The sequence below is a fragment of the Urocitellus parryii genome, chromosome 12 (assembly GCF_045843805.1).
Source record: "Urocitellus parryii isolate mUroPar1 chromosome 12, mUroPar1.hap1, whole genome shotgun sequence".
Taxonomy (NCBI): Eukaryota; Metazoa; Chordata; class Mammalia; order Rodentia; family Sciuridae; genus Urocitellus; species Urocitellus parryii.
Genome location: NC_135542.1, coordinates 88,941,988 through 88,964,171, shown reverse-complemented (window position 1 = coordinate 88,964,171; position 22,184 = coordinate 88,941,988). Strand labels below are relative to the sequence as shown.

General features: G+C 39.5%; 2 protein-coding genes across 2 annotated transcripts; both read left to right on the top strand.

The window, feature by feature from the left end:
* Positions 1-2,322: 2,322 nt before the first annotated feature.
* Positions 2,323-7,177, top strand: Fam136a (family with sequence similarity 136 member A). The gene is made up of 3 exons (XM_026405139.2): positions 2,323-2,482; positions 3,416-3,556; positions 5,673-7,177. Exons 1-3 carry the CDS (start codon positions 2,396-2,398, stop codon positions 5,859-5,861), a joined length of 417 nt encoding a protein of 138 aa, XP_026260924.2. The 5' UTR covers positions 2,323-2,395; the 3' UTR covers positions 5,862-7,177.
* A 1,130-nt stretch (positions 7,178-8,307) lies between these two features.
* Positions 8,308-22,115, top strand: Snrpg (small nuclear ribonucleoprotein polypeptide G). The gene is made up of 4 exons (XM_026405135.2): positions 8,308-8,439; positions 14,040-14,062; positions 15,062-15,186; positions 21,868-22,115. Exons 1-4 carry the CDS (start codon positions 8,408-8,410, stop codon positions 21,916-21,918), a joined length of 231 nt encoding a protein of 76 aa, XP_026260920.1. The 5' UTR covers positions 8,308-8,407; the 3' UTR covers positions 21,919-22,115.
* Positions 22,116-22,184: the final 69 nt, after the last annotated feature.

The following is a 22,184-nucleotide window of genomic DNA, read 5'->3' as shown; positions in this document are numbered from 1 at the left end:
AAAATAAAAATTATATTTTTGAAAAGCCATTCATTTTGCATACACTAGTTTGCATAAACTGACAAAGACATATTACTGGAAGACTTTTAAACTCATTTTAGTATAATTAACTGGGCTCCTACACCTAGAAGTTGCCAGAAATATTTAGTCTGACATTTTAGGAATATGGGAGCAAAGTGAGGAGTTTTAGACTATGCCCTAAAGAAGAAAGAACTTTCCATGGGATTTATAACTTAATATACTTTGAGATTCCTATTCCAGCCACTTCTCCAAAGCTTCAAAGCTTGTTGGAATTGTTCTGTTTACAACAGCCTCTCAGGCCTGGACAAAAGAGATTTCTTACTTCTACAGTAAGAAATGGATGTCAGCCCATCAGGGTTGGTTGTCTAGCTTGCAACCTTTGGCAAGTGACTGCACCTCTTAGGCCTGGGATTTCTGCCCCTGAGTGGGGGAAAGTGCATAACAAAGTAACCATCCCAGAGAATTGTTGTGGAAATTAAATCAGATAATCCATTTTTAAAAAAACCTTAAAAACAACACCTGGTCACTAGCATCATCTGGGTTCCAGCTGCTGCTGGGAGCAGTCTGTAGCCTGATTTTAAGTGGAAAGAATGTCATGGACCCTGAAACATGGATTTCCAGGGGGTTCATTGGCACGTGGGTCTGATGATAGAAGAACAACTTTGGGATGATGGTCTTTTCTTTATTGATGCTAGAAAATCAAACCAAAGACTTTGACCGACAGAGCTAAGTACTGTGCTACCCCTAGTCCAAGAACAACTTTCTTTTTGGGGAGGAGAGGGGACTGGGGATTGAACTCAGGGGCACTTGACCACTTAGCCACATCTCCAACCCTGTTTTGTATTTTATTTTGAGACAGGTCTCATTGGCACCTCGCTTTTGCTAAGGCTGGCTTTGAACTCTCCATCCTCCTGCCTCAGCCTCCAGAGCTGATGGGATTACAGGGCGTGCGCCACCCTGCAGGCGAGAACAATTTCCTTGAAAGGATCATGGTTGGAGTCCAGATGCCCACAGCCCTCAAACCAGAGTTGCCCTGCCATCTAGTGCCCAATGGCAGCAAATGCCTGAATTCCACCCATAGGACCTCATTCCTTTGTGTCCCAATCACCCACTAGTCTCCTTCCCCGCTCCAGGCACTTCCCCAAGGCTTCAATCTGGTTTGCTCTCTGTTTTGCTCAAGACAGCCTCCGGAGCCTGGCCTCCGAGACTCTTGTATGCCCAGCGAAGGCCTGCTCCTCAATTCAATCAGATTGAATGCAAAGGCGTTCCTGGGGCACCTGGGCGCTCATTTCCTTCTTGCCCGTGGGGCCATCTCCTATAGCACTGTTATTCCAATACTACCTGCAACTGTCAACTTCCCCTTCTCACTGATGCTACCTTCTGCACCCAAGATCCTACCTAGCACAGTGCCCACAATGTGTTTGATATATGAACGTTTAGGATAGTAAAGATGGGGGTGCGGTGGGGCATGCTAGATAGAACCACTCCAGAGTTCAAAAACAGCCTCCTGTTGCTTTCACATATATGCTTCGCCATTGATTGGATATCTGTACCCCCCCCCGCCCTGCCCTTGATGCTAATTTTTTATAATATATATACACACACACACACACACACACACCTACCCAATTTCACTTCTAGATATTTACCCAAGATTAAAGAAATTCTGTGTCTTGAAAAAGACTTGCTAAGAGATGTTCCTAGTGACTGCTTTATTCATAATAGCTAATAATTGGACAAATGCCTTCCAACAAGGGAAAGGATAAAGTGTGGTTGCCCATTCAAAGTGATACTCCTTGGCAGCAAAAAGGGAACCAAAAACATGGTTCTACTTCAAAAGCATTATGCTAAGTGGGGGAAAAAAAAAAAGCTAGACACAATGAGTATATGCTCAATAATCACATACACATGAAGCTTTAGAATGGGAAAAATGTAATCTATAGTAACAGAAAGAGCGGAGTTTGGCAATGGACACGGCTTGTTAAAACTCATCAAGTTGTACACCTAAGATCTGAGTGTTTGTATGTTAATTCCACGTTTTGTTTTGTTTTTTAAGAATTTTAAGGATGGAACGGAAGAAGAAATAATGGAGGAGAGAAAAAAGAGAGGCAGGTGGGCAACCAGCCGCAGCTGCGCTCGCTGCCGGGCGGGCGCACATGCCCGCGGTTGCGGGTGGCTGGCTGCGCACGAGCCTGCGGGAGGCGGACCAGGGACTGCGCGGCGTGCGCAAACGCTGGCGTGCAATTGCTCCCTTTGGACGCCAGGGAGCAGCACGGGCCTGGGGAGGGCGGGCCGAGAGCCGGGACGCGGCGGCGAGGGGCGGAACGTGCGCTGAGTCCATGTGGGCGCCGGCGCGGCGTTGCGCGGGGTCGCCATGGCGGAGGTGCAGCAGCTCCGGGTGCAGGAGGCGGTGGACTCCATGGTGAAGAGTGTGGAGAGGGAGAACATCCGGAAGATGCAGGTAACAAGGGGGACCGAACTGAGGTCCCCTTTCCCGCGGTCTGATTCCCAGACTCCCTCAGCTGCTGCTCTATGCGCGGCACCGCTGTCCCATCCCTGCAGACCGAGTCTGGGCGCCTCTGGGGTGACCGTGGCGTCCTTCAGCCCGCCTCCCCCTCAGACAGGGCTTTGGAGCTTAGGTTTAAGGGGTGAAATCCTTGGCCCGGCCACGCTGTAGGCCGTTGTCCACCCAGTTCGACCTGGATGAGAGGGTTCCACGGGCCAGAGTTAGAAGGCTTGGGTGTGTGGGGCGTTCGTCCCGCCCCCCGATCCTCTCTGGCTCGGCCCCTTACGCAGGTGAACAGCCCGAGACCCAGAAAGGACAAGATGGAAGGTCAAGTAGAAAAAAAATCTCCCGGTCTCCCCAATAGCCAGGTCATGCCCGGTTCTGTTGCCCCGAACCTTGCATTACAAAACGCTAGTGTGTGTACTGTTCTGCTTTGACCCCCACCCCACCCCCGCCCTAAATGTTTTGTGATTATTCGTCCCGCCTCCCTCACCGGATTGTGGGTTTCCTTTATACTGTCGCTTGAGTCAAGGATTAATTGGCCGAATGCCATTTGGTGGAAGTAAGATTACTAGGTTGCCGACCTCTGTACCTGTGGGTTACCTGGTTTCACCTGTCCATTTCTTCCTTCCCTATCCACTCAGCCATTGGTACCAACAGGTACCAATGAGCTAGCCATAAGAATGCCATGAAACACTGTACTAAGCACAGGATAATTTTCTTGGTCGTGGTTTTAAGGTCCTGATATCTATTCTAATGGAAGATAAAAGCAGGTTAAGAGAGACATGTAAATACACATGTAACCTCCTAAGCCTTGTATTTACTACTTGATCATCTCTGTCCCTCTGAAGCTTTTCTACCTGACCAGGCTCTGTCCTCTCTCCCCAGGGCCTCATGTTCCGGTGCAGCGCCAGCTGCTGTGAGGACAGCCAGGCTTCCATGCAGCAAGTACACCAGTGCATTGAGCGCTGCCATGCACCTCTGGCTCAAGCCCAGGCCTTGGTGACCAGTGAGTTGGAGAAGTTCCAGGTGAGGAATACCCCAAATAGAGGTGTCTAGTCCTTGATGTACTCTGCAGGAGATAACAAGTGTTTGTTCAGGCTCTTGGCTTTAGTGTCTTAGTTCTGTTTAAATTTGTAATAGTCCTAATGCTAATCAATCTTCCCAGGGTTTGAAATTTTGAAAAGATCCTGAAAGTTGAGTTTTAAGTTGAACTATCTTTTTCCATAAGACAATGATGTAAAAAGGAATTACCAGACCTGGTGTGGTGGCACAAGCCTGCAATCCCAGCAGCTCAGGAGGCTGAGGCAGGAGGATCACAATTTCAAAGCCAGCCTCAGCAATTTAGCAAGGACCTAAGCAACTTAAGAAGACACTATCTCAAAATAAAAAAGGACTGGGGATATGGCTCAGTGGGTTAAGGGCCCCTGGATAAATCTCCAGGACAAAAAAAAAAAAAAAAAAGGAGTTGCCAGGGGAGTTTATGACCAAAAGCCCTTATACTTTGTGTTGTAAAGTTTGGAGTGTTTTAGACACATACAGATAGTGTGTATGCTATGTAGTATAAAATTTTCTAAAACGTATGTTGATCCATTTTTAAGAATTCCCAGGAAAGTAGAATAAGACAGTCTTTAAAGGTACACAGTTAGAGCAAAACCCTGCATTTATTTTGTGAACTTACAAGACCCACCCAAGACTACCCCTGCTTGCCTCACCCAAGGGGCAGTTCTGGTGTCACTGGGAGTGGTCATTTATATGAAGCATTTTTGTTGACTGATGCCTGGCTCAGAAACGCCCCCTGACATTCCTAAGAGAGTTGCCTTTTACCTTTTCATTTTATTCCCTTCTTCCATGTATATTTAGAGCCCTCTTCTGAACCAGTCTCTCATAGCCTGAGATTCCATTCACAGGAAAAAGAATCACACCTAATCAAGCATGGTGGCACATGCCTTTAGTCCCAGCTACTAAGAAAGGTGAGGGAGGTGGGAAGATCACTTGAACCCAGGAAGGAGTTCAAACCCAGCCAGGGCCAACATAGTGAGAGACCCCACCACCACCACCTCTCAAAATAAATTAATTTATAAAAATAAAAAAGAAGAAATTGCACCTTATGTATGATACATTTTTTACAATTGTGCTATACAAAAACTCTTCAAAATTACTGCCATTATGAAGGGATAATTTCTCCAAGATCATGGAAAACCCTCCAAAGGATTTCTTTGTTCATTTAACAGTTAATTTTATAGACGAGGTCTTTGAAAACTTGATTCTTGGATTACTATATAATTTTCTCCTTCTGTTCTCTTTGTAGTCTTGATTCATGCAGACTTCCACCTTCCACTGTACCAGAACTGTTCTTGCAGTTGTGAGTGCACCTCCTTGGGAATAAATCCAGTGATCATTGTGCAGTCCTCATCTTAATCAACCTATCTGCATCATTATGCAGTGACTCCCTCACCTCTCCGAAGCACTTTATCCTTTGGCCATCAGAGCACCTCTCTCCCTTTCCCTCTTTCTTGGCCTCCTTTGCTGGCACTTTCCTTTCCAACCTCTTGAGCGTTGGAAATGCCCAGGCTATACTGGAACCCTGTCTCTTTTTCTAATTTTTTTCTAATTACTTGTCTGGTCTAAAAGTATCATCTGTATCGGATAACTCCTACATTCACATCTCAGGACCAGACCTCACTCCTGAACTCCAGATTCATATGTCCAATGGTTTCCTCAACAGGTCCATTTACTGATTTTGTTGGTCTCTCCCCTCAATGAAATGCAAGTTCCATGGGGGCAAGAACTTGTATCTGTTTACTCATTGCTATATTCCACAACATTAGAAAAATGACTGGTCCTCAATAAATATTTGAATTGAATTGAGTGTTCCTCTGTCACAAAAACAGACAATAAAGAATCAAGACGTTTCAAGATAGTACAGCGGTTTCCACATAATTTACCCTCTCGTTCCCCTTCTTTCTAGTAATGGTTTGTCTGGATCTTCCTGGTGTGACCTTCTGTTTCACCCAAGACAATCTTAATTAATTGAACTTAGTATTCCTTTAACTGATCCAGATATGAATGCCAAGACTAGCACATGATGAGCACTTAGTAAATGGAACCCAGCCTCTCAGCCTTCTCTTCCTTCTTGCTTTAGGACCGCCTGGCCCGGTGTACCATGCATTGCAACGACAAAGCCAAAGATTCAATAGATGCTGGGAATAAAGAGCTTCAGGTGAAGCGGCAACTGGACAGTTGTGTGACCAAGTGTGTGGATGACCACATGCAACTCATCCCAACTATGACCAAGAAGATGAAAGAGTCTCTCTCATCCATTGGGAAATAAAAGTTCTTGCCAGTGACCATTGGGGCTCAGAGCAGGAATCTATTTTAAAAGGATTGAGAATTTTTAGTCTCTTAAGCAAAGTTTATATGAATGAAGAAACTAAGGATGGCAGCAAGTTTAAGGCATATATCACTTGACTCTAGACACTGGTTCCTTTGTGTCTTGATCCAAGAAAATGAAATGGGAAAAAAAAAATGGTGCTAAAATTTGAGTGAAAGGATGGGAGAGCCTTTTAGAGCCTAAATTTTACATGGCAAGTGGTTATCCTAACAGTAGAAAGCTCCCTTGTACCAAGCCAGAGTCCTCTAAGGTACCAGATTCTTACAAAACAGGTATCTACAGGATGGCAGGTTCTTCCAGACTGCCAGTGACCTGGTAGAATTTGAGAAGAGGTGTTTTTTGTTTGTTGCCAACCTCCTGTTTACCAGAAGTAACATACCATTTTCCATAAGCTGTAAAACAAAATCCAGGAGATCACTAATCTAGGAGAGGGGAAAGATTTCCAGATCTTTATTTGGTTTGGTAGTTTTTTATATACAAGGCATGAAATGGACTTAAGATGTGAATCTGAGAGGGAGAATAGATTGAATAAGAACTTGGAAAGCTTCAAGCTTCCTTGTGTATACCCTTTATGGCCATCGAGATATGGATTTCTTGACATTTTTATTGCATCTCTCAGCTGGGAGACCACTGCAAAAACACAAGAGGCAATGTCACATTAAGTATGGGAAGCAGAGCTTCTAATACCAGCATATGAGCCTTGAGGCATTCTGCAGCAAAGTGACAGAATAATCTTTCCCCCTTTAAAAGAAAGGAATTTTGATTGTGATACATATACCAGTATCTGGAAATAGTAAAACAGTGACTGTTCACTAGCTAAGGGAATTGTGAAGTACTGTCCTTGGAAGAAAAAAAAAAAAAAAAACAGCTTTTCATAGAACAGAAAGGAACAGAAGCCTAAATCCAGCATTGCTTATTTAGTTCCCTGAATTAACAGAGCCTTATGGAGATAATCCCCTGGCAACAGGAAAGTTAAAAAGTAAACAGCTTGGGCTAGGAAAAACTGTGACACCCACTCCCACTTTGAGAGCAAAGGAAGGACAACCCAAACAGTAACCTTTACCATTTTTGCCTGGGGCCTTTGCAACATGCAATATTCCTGCCCCAGCTTGGCACCTTAACTTCTGGATAAGGAGCATGTTGTCTTTTTTACAAATTTATTACTTGAAATGATAGTATAGCCTGTCTGTTTGCTCTGTCAAGGCTGTAATATATTTTCCTAGTGGTTTGGTTTTAAAATAAATAGTTTCATTATCTCCCTGTGATGATGTTTCTTTGTATCTGGACAGTGATTTTGTCACTTTCTTAGTATGTTTCTTCTCATTATGTGTGAAATTTTTTAAGATGTATGGAAGAGTGGAAATTAATTATATGTTCAGATGTAGGACCAATTCACAGAGGGAAGGCTAGGACATGATGACTTGAAATCCATTAATGAAGAAAAGAAACTAAAAAAACCATATGTCAAGTTTCTAGTTTCAACAGTAACAGCAAGTAATGGAAAAGCTACATTGTTATGACCCTTCAAGAGAAAATTCAGTGCCTAGGATTTTTGAGTACCATCATACATCAAATATATGATGTATTTTGTCTTTACTATACTGAACATTAGGAATGCATTTAACTTTAATCTGGATTTTACTGTTTGGGATAACAACAGAAAACAAATGGGAATCCACTTTTTAGACTTGTATACTTGATGTTGAAAATCAATACCTCCTTAGAGAATATCTACGCTGCACTTTGCGTTTCATAGATTGGGTGCGTGGTACATTGAATGGAGTTCTGGAGGCAGTGTTAAAAGAATTACTGGGGACTGGGATTATGACTCAGTGGCAGAGGGCTTGCCTAGCATGCATGAAGCACTAGGTTTGATCCCCAGCACCACATTAAAAAAAAAAAACTAAATAAATAAAGGTATTGTGTTCATCTACAACTAAAAATAATAATTTAAAAAGAGAGAGAGAGAAGAAAGAATTACTGGGCCATCAATAGGGACCACATTCCAAGGCTCTAGGTTCAAATTCCTGGAGACAGACCCAGCAGCCTTACTTCTAAATCATTAATTTGGGTGTTATGGGAAGCCCAGGAACAAAGTAGTAATTCCTGCCAAAGAAATATAGGCCCACTCCTCCAGAACTCATTTCCATTCGGCATATATAAAGAAAATAAGCAACATGATCCACAAACATAACTGGCCGGGGTTACCCAGAACCAGACACCTGACCTCAACTTCACAAAAAGGAAACAATCAAGGCCCCTCCTCTCCGTCAAGGCCAATCGCCCACGACGTAACCGGAAACCGGCGCCTGACCAACGTGCTTGGACTTCCTGTAAGTATCGCGAGGTGAGATGTAAAAATTACCGACCAACGATTGGCTATCGGGCCGGTGACGTCAATCGTGAAACGCCGAGTCTACCGCGGTAGCGTGAAGGAGGCCGCCAATTCCGATTCAAAGCGGCTTTGAGCTTGAAGAGTAGACAATATGAGCAAGGCTCATCCTCCCGAGCTGAAAAAGTGAGTATGTGTGAGGTCCGCACGGAAAGGGCCGCTTCCATGCGTGCCCCAAGTTTCTTTAAGTCTTCTCCATTTCCCGCCATTGTGACTGGCGTGAGTATGCCGAACCGGCTTGGGCCCCTTTCTGCCCATTTCTTATTCGGACCTGAAGCCCCTCGGGATTCACACCAGGGTCTGGCTCTCGAGCCGGAAGCCCGGGCAATCGAAAAGACAAAAATGCATAACTATTTCTTTGAGCTTTTACTAAGAAATTCCATTCCTTTTTTCTTTCTCCTTTTTAAATTTAAGTTCATTTGTAATTCATACATAGAAATCCTACTTACAAGGGCTGGGGTTGTGGCTCAGTGATAGAACACTCGCCCTGGGTTCGAATTCTCAGCACCACATAAATAAATAAAAGTATCGTGTCCATCTACAAAGAAATATTTAAAAAATAAGAAGAAAGAAAGAAATCCTACATATGAATAGGGTACCACGTGCTGTTTCGATACATTCTTGCCCTGTTGTAATTAAGTTAAACTTGAATGTGGTGTTATATCTTGTTCTGGTGTTAGAATTGTGTGAGAACATTAATTTTTCTAACCAAGAAAGGCTAGTCCTTTGGAGTTTTGTTCTGCGCCTAGTAGAATCACCATAGATGTCTTTAAGTAGTTCCCGGTTTAAAGCTTAACCTCCGCAAAACTTTTTGCCCGAACTTAACGTATGTCCTGTCTACGAAGTACTTGTCTTCTTTATAACCAAGTAGTAATTTATACATCGTTCTTTATCTGCATGTGTTAATTGGATTGCACAGCCATATAATCTGCCTTTTGTATAATCTGTTTTTTAGTGGTCCTGAAAAAAAGATAGACATAAGGAAGCGTTTGTATTTAAATGTACATTTTTATCAAAGCAACTACTGTGTGCAAATCCGTGTGTATTTTAATTGAATTTGTTAAAGAATTATTATCTGGGGATAAGATTGGAGGTAGAGTGCTTACCTAACATGCGAGGCCTAGGGTTCAATCCCAGTACAGCAAAAAAGAAGAAAAATTATTAAACCATAAGTTCCAACATTAAGAAGAATAGAGATTTTTGTGACAACGTTTATTTAAACATTATTTTGTTGGTGAGCTGATGAATGAAGTCTTGTAGGTATCTGAATTCATCAGAGACTGGTAAAATGGTGATTATTTAAAAAGCAAAAGGACTGTTCTCATGTGTAATTTTAGATTTCCTTCCTGTTTCTTAACAAATATTTGAGAATTTCAGAGAATGAAACTAGTTCTCATTCTTAGATGTTATGAATTGTTAAATCCTATCAGGTATTCCTGCAAATGAGTAGATTTCTTCTTTCTTTAGTTTCCTGCAGATACTTTCTTCTATCTTTGTATTCTTCTCCTGCTCAACATTTCTCAGTGATTCTTAAGAGGGGCTGAGGAGTTTAGTGCTGCCGGCGTCTGGTGGGTCAAGGTTGGGGATGCGCTAAACATCCCACAAGATATTGGATGGCCTTCAACAACCAAGAAGTATCTGAACCCAAATGTCAGTAATGCTGAGGGTGTAATACCCTGGCCCAGCTAATTGACCCTCCCACATCTTAAAGTTTGGTGCCCAGATAAGTCTTGCCAATTATTGACTGTGTTTTAACAACTTACCACTGTCTGCAAAATAAAGTCCAGATTTCATATCTTAGCATTGAGTCCCTCCACCTAAACTCCAAGCATCAAATCTTAACAACCACTGATATTTGAGTGTCTTTTTCTTCAGTCAAATTGAACTGTTTGTGTTGCACACACTTTCTCACTAACTGGGTGACTTTGGGCAATTTACTTAAACTTTCTGAGCCTTGGTTCCCTGTCTGTAAAATGGTGGTAAACTATAATTGTCAGCTCCACATAAATAAATAAAGGTATTATGTTCATCTATAACTAAGAAATATTTTTTTTAAAAAAGAAGAAAGAATCGAGCTCTTGTTATAATATGCTGCTAAACATAGGTCCTACTAAAATGTATGATTTTATTCATTATATTTAATAAATGTATTTTTATTTGTAAATGTATTTATTCCTGCCTACAGTCAGTCCCCATGTGTTATTATCTTTGAATTCTTCCATGATACCTTTACATTAAAATTGAATGGGGCTGGGGGCATAGCAGGGTACTTGCCTAGCATGTGCAAGGCCCTGGGCTCAATCCCCAGTACCATTAAAAAAAAAAAAAAGAAGAAGATTTTTTTTTTCTCTTTCTTTTTAATGGGCCAGGTACCATGCCTGTAATATCAGCTACTTGGGAGGGTGAGACACCAGGATCACAAGTTAAGATCATGTCTCAAAATAAAAAGGGCTGGGGGCTGGGGTTGTAGCACAGTGGTAGAGCGCTTGCCTAGCATGTGTGAGGCACTAGGTTCAATCCTCAGTACTACATAAACATAAAGTAAAAGGTATGTGTCCATCTTCAACTAAAAAAAAAAAATGTTTTTTTAAATAAAATAAAAACAAAAATGGCTGGGATTGGGCACCACCACTCCCCCCCCAAAAAAAAAGAACAAAATTTCATATTTACTGGCCTTTAACTTAAAGTGGTAGGAATTGATTTGGCTGCATGGCTTAATGTTCACATACTATCCTACTGAGATGGGATTTTTCTTATTTAACTGAAATTTCAAAAGAATACATTTATTGTTTTGTGTTGAGAGCTGCCCTTAATACTTAATGATTTAATATTAACCTATTTTTTGTCCCAAAGTCCCAGATGTGAAACACCTATAAGAATTTAAATATAAGGGCTATGGTGTAGTTTGATGGTAGAGAGCTTGCCTAGCATACACAAGGCCCTGGGTTCAATCTCCAGTACTGGGGAAAATAAAACTTAGATATAGCCAGGCATGGTAGTACATACCTATAATTTCCCAGCTACTTGAGAGGCCAAGGCAGGAAGATTACAAGTTAGAGGCCAGTCTGGGCAATTTAGCCAAATCCTACCTCAAATCAAAAGAGCTGGACAGGCTGGAGTTGTGGCTCAGTGGAAGAGTGCTTGTCTAGGACATGTGAGGCACTGGATTTAATCCTCAGCAAAAGAAAGAAAGAAAGAGAGAGAGAGAGGGAGGGAGGGAGGGAGGAAGGAAGGAAGGAAAAGAAAGAGAAAGAAATTGTGTCCATCTACAACTAAAAAATTTAAAAAAAAAAAAAAAGGCTATGGGTGTACCTCAATGGTAAAGTGCCCCTACTTCAATTCCCAGGACTACCCAAGGTGGGGTGGAACTACTTCAATAAGTGCATAGTTATATTGCGATAAAAATATAATTGTAATATGATATTAAGTAATAATATAATCTCTAGATTATGAGTTCTGACCTATTTTAATGAACCTCTGTCAGTTTCATTGAGCAAGTTGTAAAATTGAAATCTTGGGACTTAATAGGTTAAATAAGACAATACTACTTATTATCTTAGGTATAAAATTAAATACTTATTGAATTGGATATAGTTTGATTACTATTTTGGAAATAACCAGAACATAACCAGATTTTCGTTTTTCTGTTTTGATTATAAAATCCAGTCATTGAAAATTGGGTTAGTGAAGCAACAACATGGTATTGAACAACAGTAATACTTTTGAAATTCACATTTAAGATTCAATTTAAGGGGCTGGGGATGTGGCTCAAGCGGTAGCGCGCTTGCCTGGCATGCATGCGGCCTGGTTCGATCCTCAGCACCACATACCAACAAAGATGTTGTGTCCGCCGAGAACTAAAAAATAAATATTTTTTTAAAAAAAGATTCAATTTAATGTAGATTAATATAGTCTACACATTCTGTTTTATTGTCTTGCACCATCCCAAATTTTGTTATTTTGTATGATGTCTAATTTAGGTAACCTTTTGATCCATCACCCTTTACAATAATATAAGATTTTTACTATTTTAAACTTCTTATTCCAATTGTATAAATTTCAGCAAATTTTTTTTTAATGAAAATATTTTATATTTTTATTGTGATGTTGATAACATGACGTCAGGCATTCACTAAAGATAACCTCACTGTGAACATAAAATGATCGAATCTTATTTTAGTGTAATTTATACTTCAGTAACACCATTAAAAATATTGACATTTGCTGTTATTGATGTTTTTTATATTTATGAAGTTTTATATTGTATATTTTTATACTGTCCACGCAAGAAACTGTACATGTTATGAAAAAAGTGAAACCAATCAAATTTAAGAACCTTTTTTGGATTTCTTTTTTTTTTTTTTTTTTTTTATTGGTTGTTCACAACATTACAAAGCTCTTGACATATCATATTTCATACATTAGATTGAAGTGGGTTATGAACTCCCAATTTTACCCCAAATGCAGATTGCAGAATCACGTCGGTTACACTTCCACAATTTTACATAATGCCCTATTAGTAACTGTTGTATTCTGCTATCTTTCCTATCCTCTACTATCCCCCCTCCCCTTCCCTCACATCTTCTCTCTCTACCCCATCTACTGTAATTCATTTCTCTCCTTGTTTATTTTCCCATTCCCCTCACAACCTCTTATATGTAATTTTGTGTAGCGATGAGGGTCTCCCTTCATTTCCATGCAATTTCCCTTTTCTCTCCCTTTCCCTCCCATCTCATGTCTCTGTTTAATATTAATCTTTTCTTCCTGCTCTTCCTCCCTGCTCTGTTCATAGTTGCTCTCATTATATCAAAGAAGACATTTGGTATTTGTTTTTTTAGGGATTGGCTAGCTTCACTAAGCATAATCTGCTCTAGTGCCATCCATTTCCCTGCAAATTCCATGATTTTGTCATTTTTTAGTGCTGCGTAATACTCCATGGTGTATAAATGCCACATTTTTTTTATCCATTCATCTATTGAAGGGCATCTGGGTTGGTTCCACAGTCTAGCTATTGTGAATTGTGCTGCTATGAACATCAATGTGGCAGTATCCCTGTAGTACGCTCTTTTAAGGTCTTCAGGGAATAGTCCGAGAAGGGCAATAGCTGAGTCAAATGGTGGTTCCATTCCCAGCTTTCCCAGGAATCTCCATACTGCTTTCCAAATTGGTCGCACCAATTTGCAGTCCCACCAGCAATGTACAAGTGTACCCTTTTCTCCATATCCTCGCCGGCACTTGTTGTTGTTTGACTTCATAATGGCTGCCAATCTTACTGGAGTGAGATGGTATCTTAGGGTGGTTTTGATTTGCATTTCTCTGACTGCTAGAGATGGTGAGCATTTTTTCATGTACTTGTTGATTGATTGTATGTCCTCCTCTGAGAAGTGTCTGTTCAGGTCCTTGGCCCATTTGTTGATTGGGTTATTTGTTATCTTATTGTCTAATTTTTTGAGTTCTTTGTATACTCTGGATATTAGGGCTCTATCTGAAGTGTGAGGAGTAAAAATTTGTTCCCATGATGTAGGCTCCCTATTTACCTCTCTTATTGTTTCTCTTGGTGAGAAAAAACTTTTTAGTTTAAGTAAGTCCCATTTGTTGATTCTTGTTATTAACTCTTGTGCTATGGATGTCCTATTAAAATTATTTTAATTGTACATACTTTTGTGCTTGTTTTTGCTTAAAATTTTTGAAACAGTTATATAATTTTTACCCTTTTGTTTTTTCAGATTTATGGACAAGAAGTTATCATGTAAGTTTGTTGCTTTGTCTTGGTTTTTTTTTTAATTATTCAGTTGCTTTTTACATGTATCTTTAGTGTCCAGTGTTTGGAGCCACTTGATAAAAATTTAAGCACACAGAACCTCTAATTCACATCCATTCATTAAGTAGGTTTATCAACCTACTTAATGTTATTAACCAGACAACTTTATTTACCTGATTTCTAATAGCACTTAAGATTTTGGATAATTTAATATAAGCCCTTCCTCACTTTGATAAAATTAACAGAAATTTTCTGTGCTGTAATATTTGAAAATTCAACTCATCAACCTTTTTTTCGTTTTAAAACAAGCTACAGGGCTGGGGTTGTGGCTCAGCGGTAGAGCACTGGCCTAGCTCTTATGGGGCCCTGGGTTTGATCCTTAGCACCACATATAAATAAACAAAATAAAGGTATTCTGTCCACCTAACTAAAAAAAAAAAAAAGTTTTTAAAAACAAGCCACAAAGGATTTAGACAAGGAGCGCTTACTCTGTTTCTTGGTAATATATAGGAAAAATTTATTTGTTAAACCTAAATAAAGGGGATGGGGTTGTGGCTCAAGGGTAGAGCACTGCCTAGCAGTGTGAGACACTAGGTTCGATCCTCAGCACCACATAAAGAAATAAAAATATTTAAAAATAAAATAAAAATCTGACCCATGCCATCAATTGAAGTACATAGGAATTAAGAGCATTAGGCTTTATAGGTAAGCAGTCTTTAGTTTGATTGAATCTCAGCTGTGACAAACTAACCTTAAAGCTTATTAATTTACAACTTCAGTTCCAGTGCCCTTGGATAAAGATATTATTCTGTTGAGGGTTCTTACAAATTAAAATGTAGAACTAAATATAAAATGTTTAGGCCAGTGTTTGACATATAGTAATGATAGTGGGTCAAACATCTCAGCTACCTGTGTCTTATCATACTTGGTTAGTAACGAATGGCTGTTAATGGATGGTTTTATTAAAACTTTTTTCCCTTTTTATAGTGAAATTAAATGGTGGCAGACATGTCCAAGGAATATTGCGGGGATTTGATCCCTTCATGAATCTTGTAATAGATGAATGTGTGGAGATGGCAACTAGTGGACAACAGAACAATATTGGAATGGTGGTAAGTAAAGAGAAGACCTCCATTAGAGATTTCATTTTTGCTTTAGAATATGTATTTTGTTCCCTTACGGTAAATTTTGTAGTTAGAGTATTGACCCCATAAAAGGCAAATATCAGGGAAGGTTAAGACTTCCCATTTCCTTTTTGGTTTATCATACCTGAAAATAAGTTTTCAAGTACACAAAATCTTATAAGGTCCTGTAGCATGAAATAGCTGTTAAAAATCATTTTTTAACTTTATAAGAGAGACCTATAATCAGTTCTTCAATAAAGTAGTAAAGTAATACTTGAATATGTATATGAATCCCCAGGGCACCTTATTAAAATGCAGAGTCTGATTCAATCGGTGTGGGATAGACCTTGAGATTTTATTTGTGTACGTAGTTAACTTTAATTTTCTGATTTATCACACCCAAAATTTAAAAGTAGCAAGGGATAATCATGGCAGCCATTCACATGGGAGAAAAGAAGGGGTGAGTGTGTGTTAGACTCTTTATTTTAGGGTAAACATTCCTATATTCATTAGGCCAGAGTTATATGGCTACCAAAGAAAGTTTTGGTGTTGTGTTTTTGTGAATGTTTTGTTTTTATTGGTGCATTATAATTGTATATAGTGATGGGACTCGTTTCATATGTGTACATGCACACAATATAACAATGTACTTTGGCCAGTATCACTCCCTAGCACTTTCCCCTTTTACTCTGTAGTCCCTTTCCTCTACTGATCTTTTGATTTTCATGAGATTCCCACCTCCACCACCTTTCTTTTCCTTTCTGGCTTCCATATATAAGAGAAAACACACAACCCTTGACTTTCAGAGTTTGGCTTATTTTGCTTAATATAATGGTCTCAGGTTCCATCAACTTCCCTGCAAATTTGACGTGATTTCATTTTTCTTTATGGCTAAGTAAAACTCTATTGTGTATACATACCACATTTTCTTTATCCATTCATCTGTTGATGGAAACCTAGGCTGGTTCCATAATTTGCCTATTGTGAATTATGCTGCTATAAATATGGGTATGTATTTCTATGATGATTTAATTCCTTAGGATAAATACCAAGTAGTAGTGTAGCTAAGTCATATGGTGGTTCCATGCCTAGTCTTTTGAGAAACCTCCATACTGATTTCCATAGTGGTTATACTAATTTACAGTCGAACCACAGATGTAAAAGTGTTCCTTTTTTTCCCATCCTCAATAGCATTTATTATTGTTTATATCCTTGAAGACTGCCATTCTGACTGGTATGAGATGAAATTTTAGTGTAGTTTTGATTTGCATTTCCCTAATTGCTGATGTTAAACATTTTTCATATATTTATTGGCCATTTGTATTTCTTCTTTGAGGAGTATCTGTTTAATTCATTTGCCCATTTATAAATTAAGTTATGTGGGGTTTTGGGGGGTTTGAGTTTTTTATAATCTTTTGTCAGAAGAGTAGCTAGCAAAGATTTTTCTCATTGTGTATATTCTCTCTCCACATTATTGTTTCCTTTGCCATGCAGACGCTTTTTAACTTGACACCATCCCATTTACCAACTCTCAGCATTATGTCCTGAGCTTTAGGTTCCTATTGAGAAATTTGTTGCCTGTGTCTATATGCTAGAATATCAACCCTATCTTGTCATCTAGGGGTTGCATAGTTTTTGGTCTAAAAGCCTAAATTTCTTGTAAAAGGTGATAAAGACCTCCAAAGAACCCAGTGCAATTGCATGTACATGTAATCCCACGGACTCCAAAGACTGAGCAGAAGGATCACAAGCTAGAAGCCAATATCAGCAACTTATCGAGATCCCATCTTAAAAATAAAAGGGCTGGGCACTGTGGTACACATCTGTAATCCCAGGGGGCTCAGTAGGCTAAGGCAGGCGAATCACAAGTTAAAAACCAGCCTCAGCAACTTAGCGAGATCCTGTCTTAAAATAAAAAAGGGCTGGTGATATGGCTCAGTGGTAGAGCATCCCTGGGTTCAATCCCCAGTACCCCAAAACAAAAACGAAATTTGACCTCAAGAAATAGTAAGGGTTAGCCTTGGTGGGTTGGGTTTTTTCCCTCCCACTTCTTCCCTGTTGTGCTAGGGATTGGACCCCGGGCTATATTCCCAGCTCAGTGGATATATAATGTTTGGTTTTTTCCTTAAAGTTTGAGCACTAGAGGGACAAGGATAAACCCAGTTTTGACAAATTCGCCTGTATTTTGTTTTTTTTATTGTGGTCCTGGGGGGTTGAACCCAGAGTCTTGAACATGGCTAGACAAGTGCTCTACCACTGAGCTGCATCTCTGGTGCTTTTGAGTTTGTGGCCTTCCTGCTTCAGCCACCTACTCAGCTGAGATTATAGGCATGTACCACCACTCTTGGCTATGACTTGTTTTTTTTTTTTAGTCATTGCGAGGTTTATGTTAGTACTTATCTCAGATGTGTTTCCATTACTGCATTTTGAAAAGCAAATCAGTAGACTTGACTGAAAAACAGGTTGCACAACACCCCAAATTTTCCAGCAAATTGATCTCTACCTTTCAGACACATACCCCTAGAGCTTGTGTCGAATAAAAATATAGTGGAATTAAAACTACTGAATTTGGGCTGGGGTTGTGACTCAGTGGTAGAGCAATTCCTAGCACATGTGAGGCACTGGGTTCGAACCTCAGCACCACATAAATATAATTAATTAAAATTATGTCCATCTATGCCTAAAAAAAATTTTTTTAAAACATACTGAATTTGCACCCCCATTACCACCCCCAAACTAGGAACTTCCTCCTGCTGAGAGTGAAATCTGAAGGGCTACAATTCTCCCAACCCTGACAGGTGCCAAAGAAACAGGAGAGCTGAGGCCTGCCCACAGTCCCCTTTTGCTGCCCAGTCCTGTCTAGCACAGGCTAACTAAAAATGCATATATGTTCATTGCACAGCTCCTCTCCTACTTATTTTCAAGGATTTAAAAGGCAATATATGAAATCATATAAGTTTCTATCTTCCTTCAAAGATGGCTTTGAATAAAACCTATTTTCTTACCAATTTGACTCCTAATATTTCTGGAGCAGCAATTATTGTAGCCTAGCCTCTTTTCCCCCAGACAGTATTAGAGTCTCTGGGTAACAGAATCATTAACAACCAGGTTCTAATACTCACCAAAAGACTGTCACAGTGGTGCACACTTGTTATGACCTGGTGACTCTGAAGGCTGAGGCAGTAGGATAGCAAGTTGGAAGCTAGCCTGGGCAATTTAATTTAGTAAGACTCTTAAAAAAGGACTGGGGGGATTGGGCTGGTGATGTGGCTCAAGCGGTAGCGCGCTCGCCTGGCATGCGTGCGGCCCGGGTTCCATCCTCAGTACCACATACCAACAAAGATGTTGTGTCCGCCAAGAACTAAAAAATAAATATTAAAAAAATTCTCTCTCTCTCTCTCTCTCTCTCTCTCTCTCTCTCTCTCTCTCTCTCCTCTCACTCTCTCTTTAAAAAAAAAAAATTCTTTAAAAAAAAAAAGGACTGGGGGTGTAGCTTGGTGATAGAGCACCCCAGTGCCACAGAAAATAAAAAATACATACTCCCAAGCTTCCTTCTAGCCCTTCTTAAAAGTTAGGAAATCTTCATTCTAATAGAGGATAGATTATATTTTGCATCTCAACAAATGATTCAGAAACATCTTTGGCATCTAAATTTTGATTCTAATTTGAGAAGGGTTTTGTTTTTGTTTTTTGTTTGTTTGTTTCCAGATAATCGTGTGCTCATTAGAATTTTATCATATAAGGAATTGAACTTGGATCATGGGTCTTTCTGTCAATTTTCCCCTGAATCTTGCTGGACTTAATTTTCTTTACAGAGAAATTGGTTAAAAGCAATGTTATCTCAAGTAATTTAAATAATGAGTACCTACTTGCTATGTTAGGCAGTCAGCTCTTTTACTTCAAATATTATGTGACCAAAAAAAGTTTTTTCTCAGTAGACAGTAATTCTTTTAGCTGAGTCATCACTTTCACACAGTGATGATAATACACCAATTATATTTAATAAACAAACATTTTAAAGAAAACGCAAAAATGGGAGTGAACTTTTGACTTCTAAAGTAGGAAGAAGGGAAACAGGTTAAATTTTTTTTTCCTCAGATATTCTTAACAAAGGAGACATATTATCTTGTCCAAGTCAGTGATCCATTGTGTTTTCTGAGGGGAAGGTGTGTGTGTGTGTTTGTGTTTGTGTGAATGTTTGCGCACGCATACTCATGCATATGTGTTTTCATTCTGAGAAGGAGATGGATAATTACCTAATAAGTCGACTGTCCTCTTCTGAAACGCCCTCCTCCCCCAGAGCTCTTGGCAGTATCACCTGTCTTATTTCCTGAAGATAGGATGACTTTGCTCCAGGTCCCCCAAAGAATATAGTAAAAATTCTGTGTATTTTGATGCTGCATGTTTCAGGAGCTCTTGCTAAAATTTTGTATGTATGTTTTTGTGTTTGTGTATGTGTGTGTAAGAATTGTGCTGTAGTAGGATCATCTTATTAGACAACTGCCCTGTGAAGAGGCTGCAAGCCAAAGCAACACTTAACAAAAGGAGGGATATTGATTCTGGATCTGATGTTTCTGGTTAATTGGTAGAATTGAGTCTTGAACATATGGCAGAAGAAGAAGGGCAAAGGTGTTCAACAAGTAGCCTATTCCTAAATACTATGTGATGAGGTTCTCAGATCAGAAAATCTTAGTTTTCTAAAATAACCTCTTTATCACCTTCCACTTCTAGGGTAGAAGTGTCCGACATGGACAAATTTATGAGAAAACTGGGAAGGAAGAAAGCTAGTTGTTTTTCATGTTGTGATCAGTGCAATGATTTTTCATCATCTGTTGGTCAAAGGGGGATAAAAAAGGATGTGCTCATGGTAGAGCAGTTAACCTAGCACGCTTGAGGCCCTGAGTTCTATTCCCAGCACCATTAAAATAGAGCCAGGAATTTTAAAAACTAGGTAAACTTACTGTTTAGCTCTCTACATTTCTCTCCCTAACTTACTAAAAGTCACAGATTCCTTTAGTCCTCTTTACCGATTTTAGGGCATTGTTCTCTTAAATCCGCTCTTTAATTCTTTGACATCTTTCACCATACTAGTTGCTATTAATTCCCAGGCTCTGAGACACTCTCTCACACCTGTTGTGTACCTTCCAGTCTTGTGCAGAGCTCTTTTTTTTTTTTAAGTTGTCAATGGACCTTTGTTTTATTCATTAATATGTAGTGCTGAGAATTGAACCCAGTGCCTCGAACATGGTAGGCAAACACTCTGCCACTGAGCCAGAACCCCAGCCCAAAATGCCTCTATTTTTAATAAACACTTCGATAATCACATTTTTTATCATCCCACTCCTGTCCTTTCATTCTTCAGTTCTACTTCACTGGTCTGTGATCCACAGATCTTCATGATCCATAAGTCCATCAGAGACTTCTTATTTCCAGTCCCTTCCAATTTCCACTTGTTTTTCTATCCCTCTTGAATTTACTTATCACCATTTCATCTATGTTCTCATAAATATCCTGCTTATCATTATTTATAGCATATTTACTAAGTCAGGCACTGTATTCCTAGGGCCCTTTCTAACTTCCTGCCTCTAAGCACCTTCATTCATATTTACATACGTTGTTGCCAGGACTGTTATTGTCTTTCCTCTAATCATTAAGTTTTATTTTAACTGGCAAACTATTGGTTTGTCAGTTAAATGCCCTCCATTTTAAGATTGGCATTTGAGACCTTTTAAGATTGGATACCAAGTATCTTGGTTTCCACCTTCCTTCATGACTTTCCTGTGACATTCAAATTAGATTCTTTCCTTATTCCCTTATACTTTGTCTTCATCCTCATTCTGTTGAGAATTTACCCTGTCGAAGTTCTACCCACTTTCCTAAGTAGGTCCAGCTGATATTGCACAAATTCCCTCCTAAGTTTTTTCACATATGTGTGTACTGACATATATACCCTTCTTTGCCTGTTTTTCCCATTGATTTTTAGATCTGAAGGATAGGACTGTGCATTGTTTGAGTCCTGTAAGTTTAAAAGGTAAATTGAATCAGTGGGGATTTGGCATCTCAAAAAGTAATTATTGGGGCTGGGAATATGGCTCAGGCAGTAGCGCGCTCGTCTGGCATGCATGCGGCCAGGGTTCAATCCTCAGCACCACATACCAACAAAGATGTTGTGTCTGCCGAGAACTAAAAAAAATAAAATAAATATTTTTTAAAAAATTCTCTCTCTCTCTCTCCTCTCTCACTCTCTTTTTTAAAAAAAAAGTAATTATTGGCTGGATGCAGTGGCACACGCCTATTATCTCAGCAGCTCAGGAGGCTGAGACAATAGGATCATGAGTTCAAAACCAACCTCAGCAATGACAAAGTGCTAAGGCAACTCAGTAAGACCCGTTCTCTAAATAAAATACAAAATAAGGCTGGAGATGTGGCTCAGTGGTTGGTTGAGTGCCCTTGAGTTCAATATCTGGTACCCCCTGTACCCCCAAAAGAAAAGGAATTATGTATCTCTTCCAAAGGACTTAGTATACTGTTTCATGTCAGGATTAAAAGATTTATTTGGTCACCCTATGACTTGAAAAAAAGTCTCACAAACTGATATGTAATGTGGAGAATCTATTAATGATTTGGTAGAAATTATCTACTGAATGAAATTTACTTTTCTCTTTCCAGGTAATACGAGGAAACAGTATCATCATGTTAGAAGCCTTAGAACGAGTATAAATAACGGCTGTTCAGCAGAGAAATCTATGTCCTCCCTCCAGAAGCCCTGTTTAACTATGACTTGAAAATTGGGTCATGTACACTTTCATATTAAACTTTTTGTTAAATAAACTTCAATAACAAAAAGCTTTGTCAGATGTTTCGAATGCAGACATAGAATGTTAGCTCCTAACTTTTCTAACGTGAATTTTCATGGTTGAGACTGATTCTAAAAAGTATATTTATACATTAAAATAGGAGAATCTTACTGAGTGTGAAACATTACA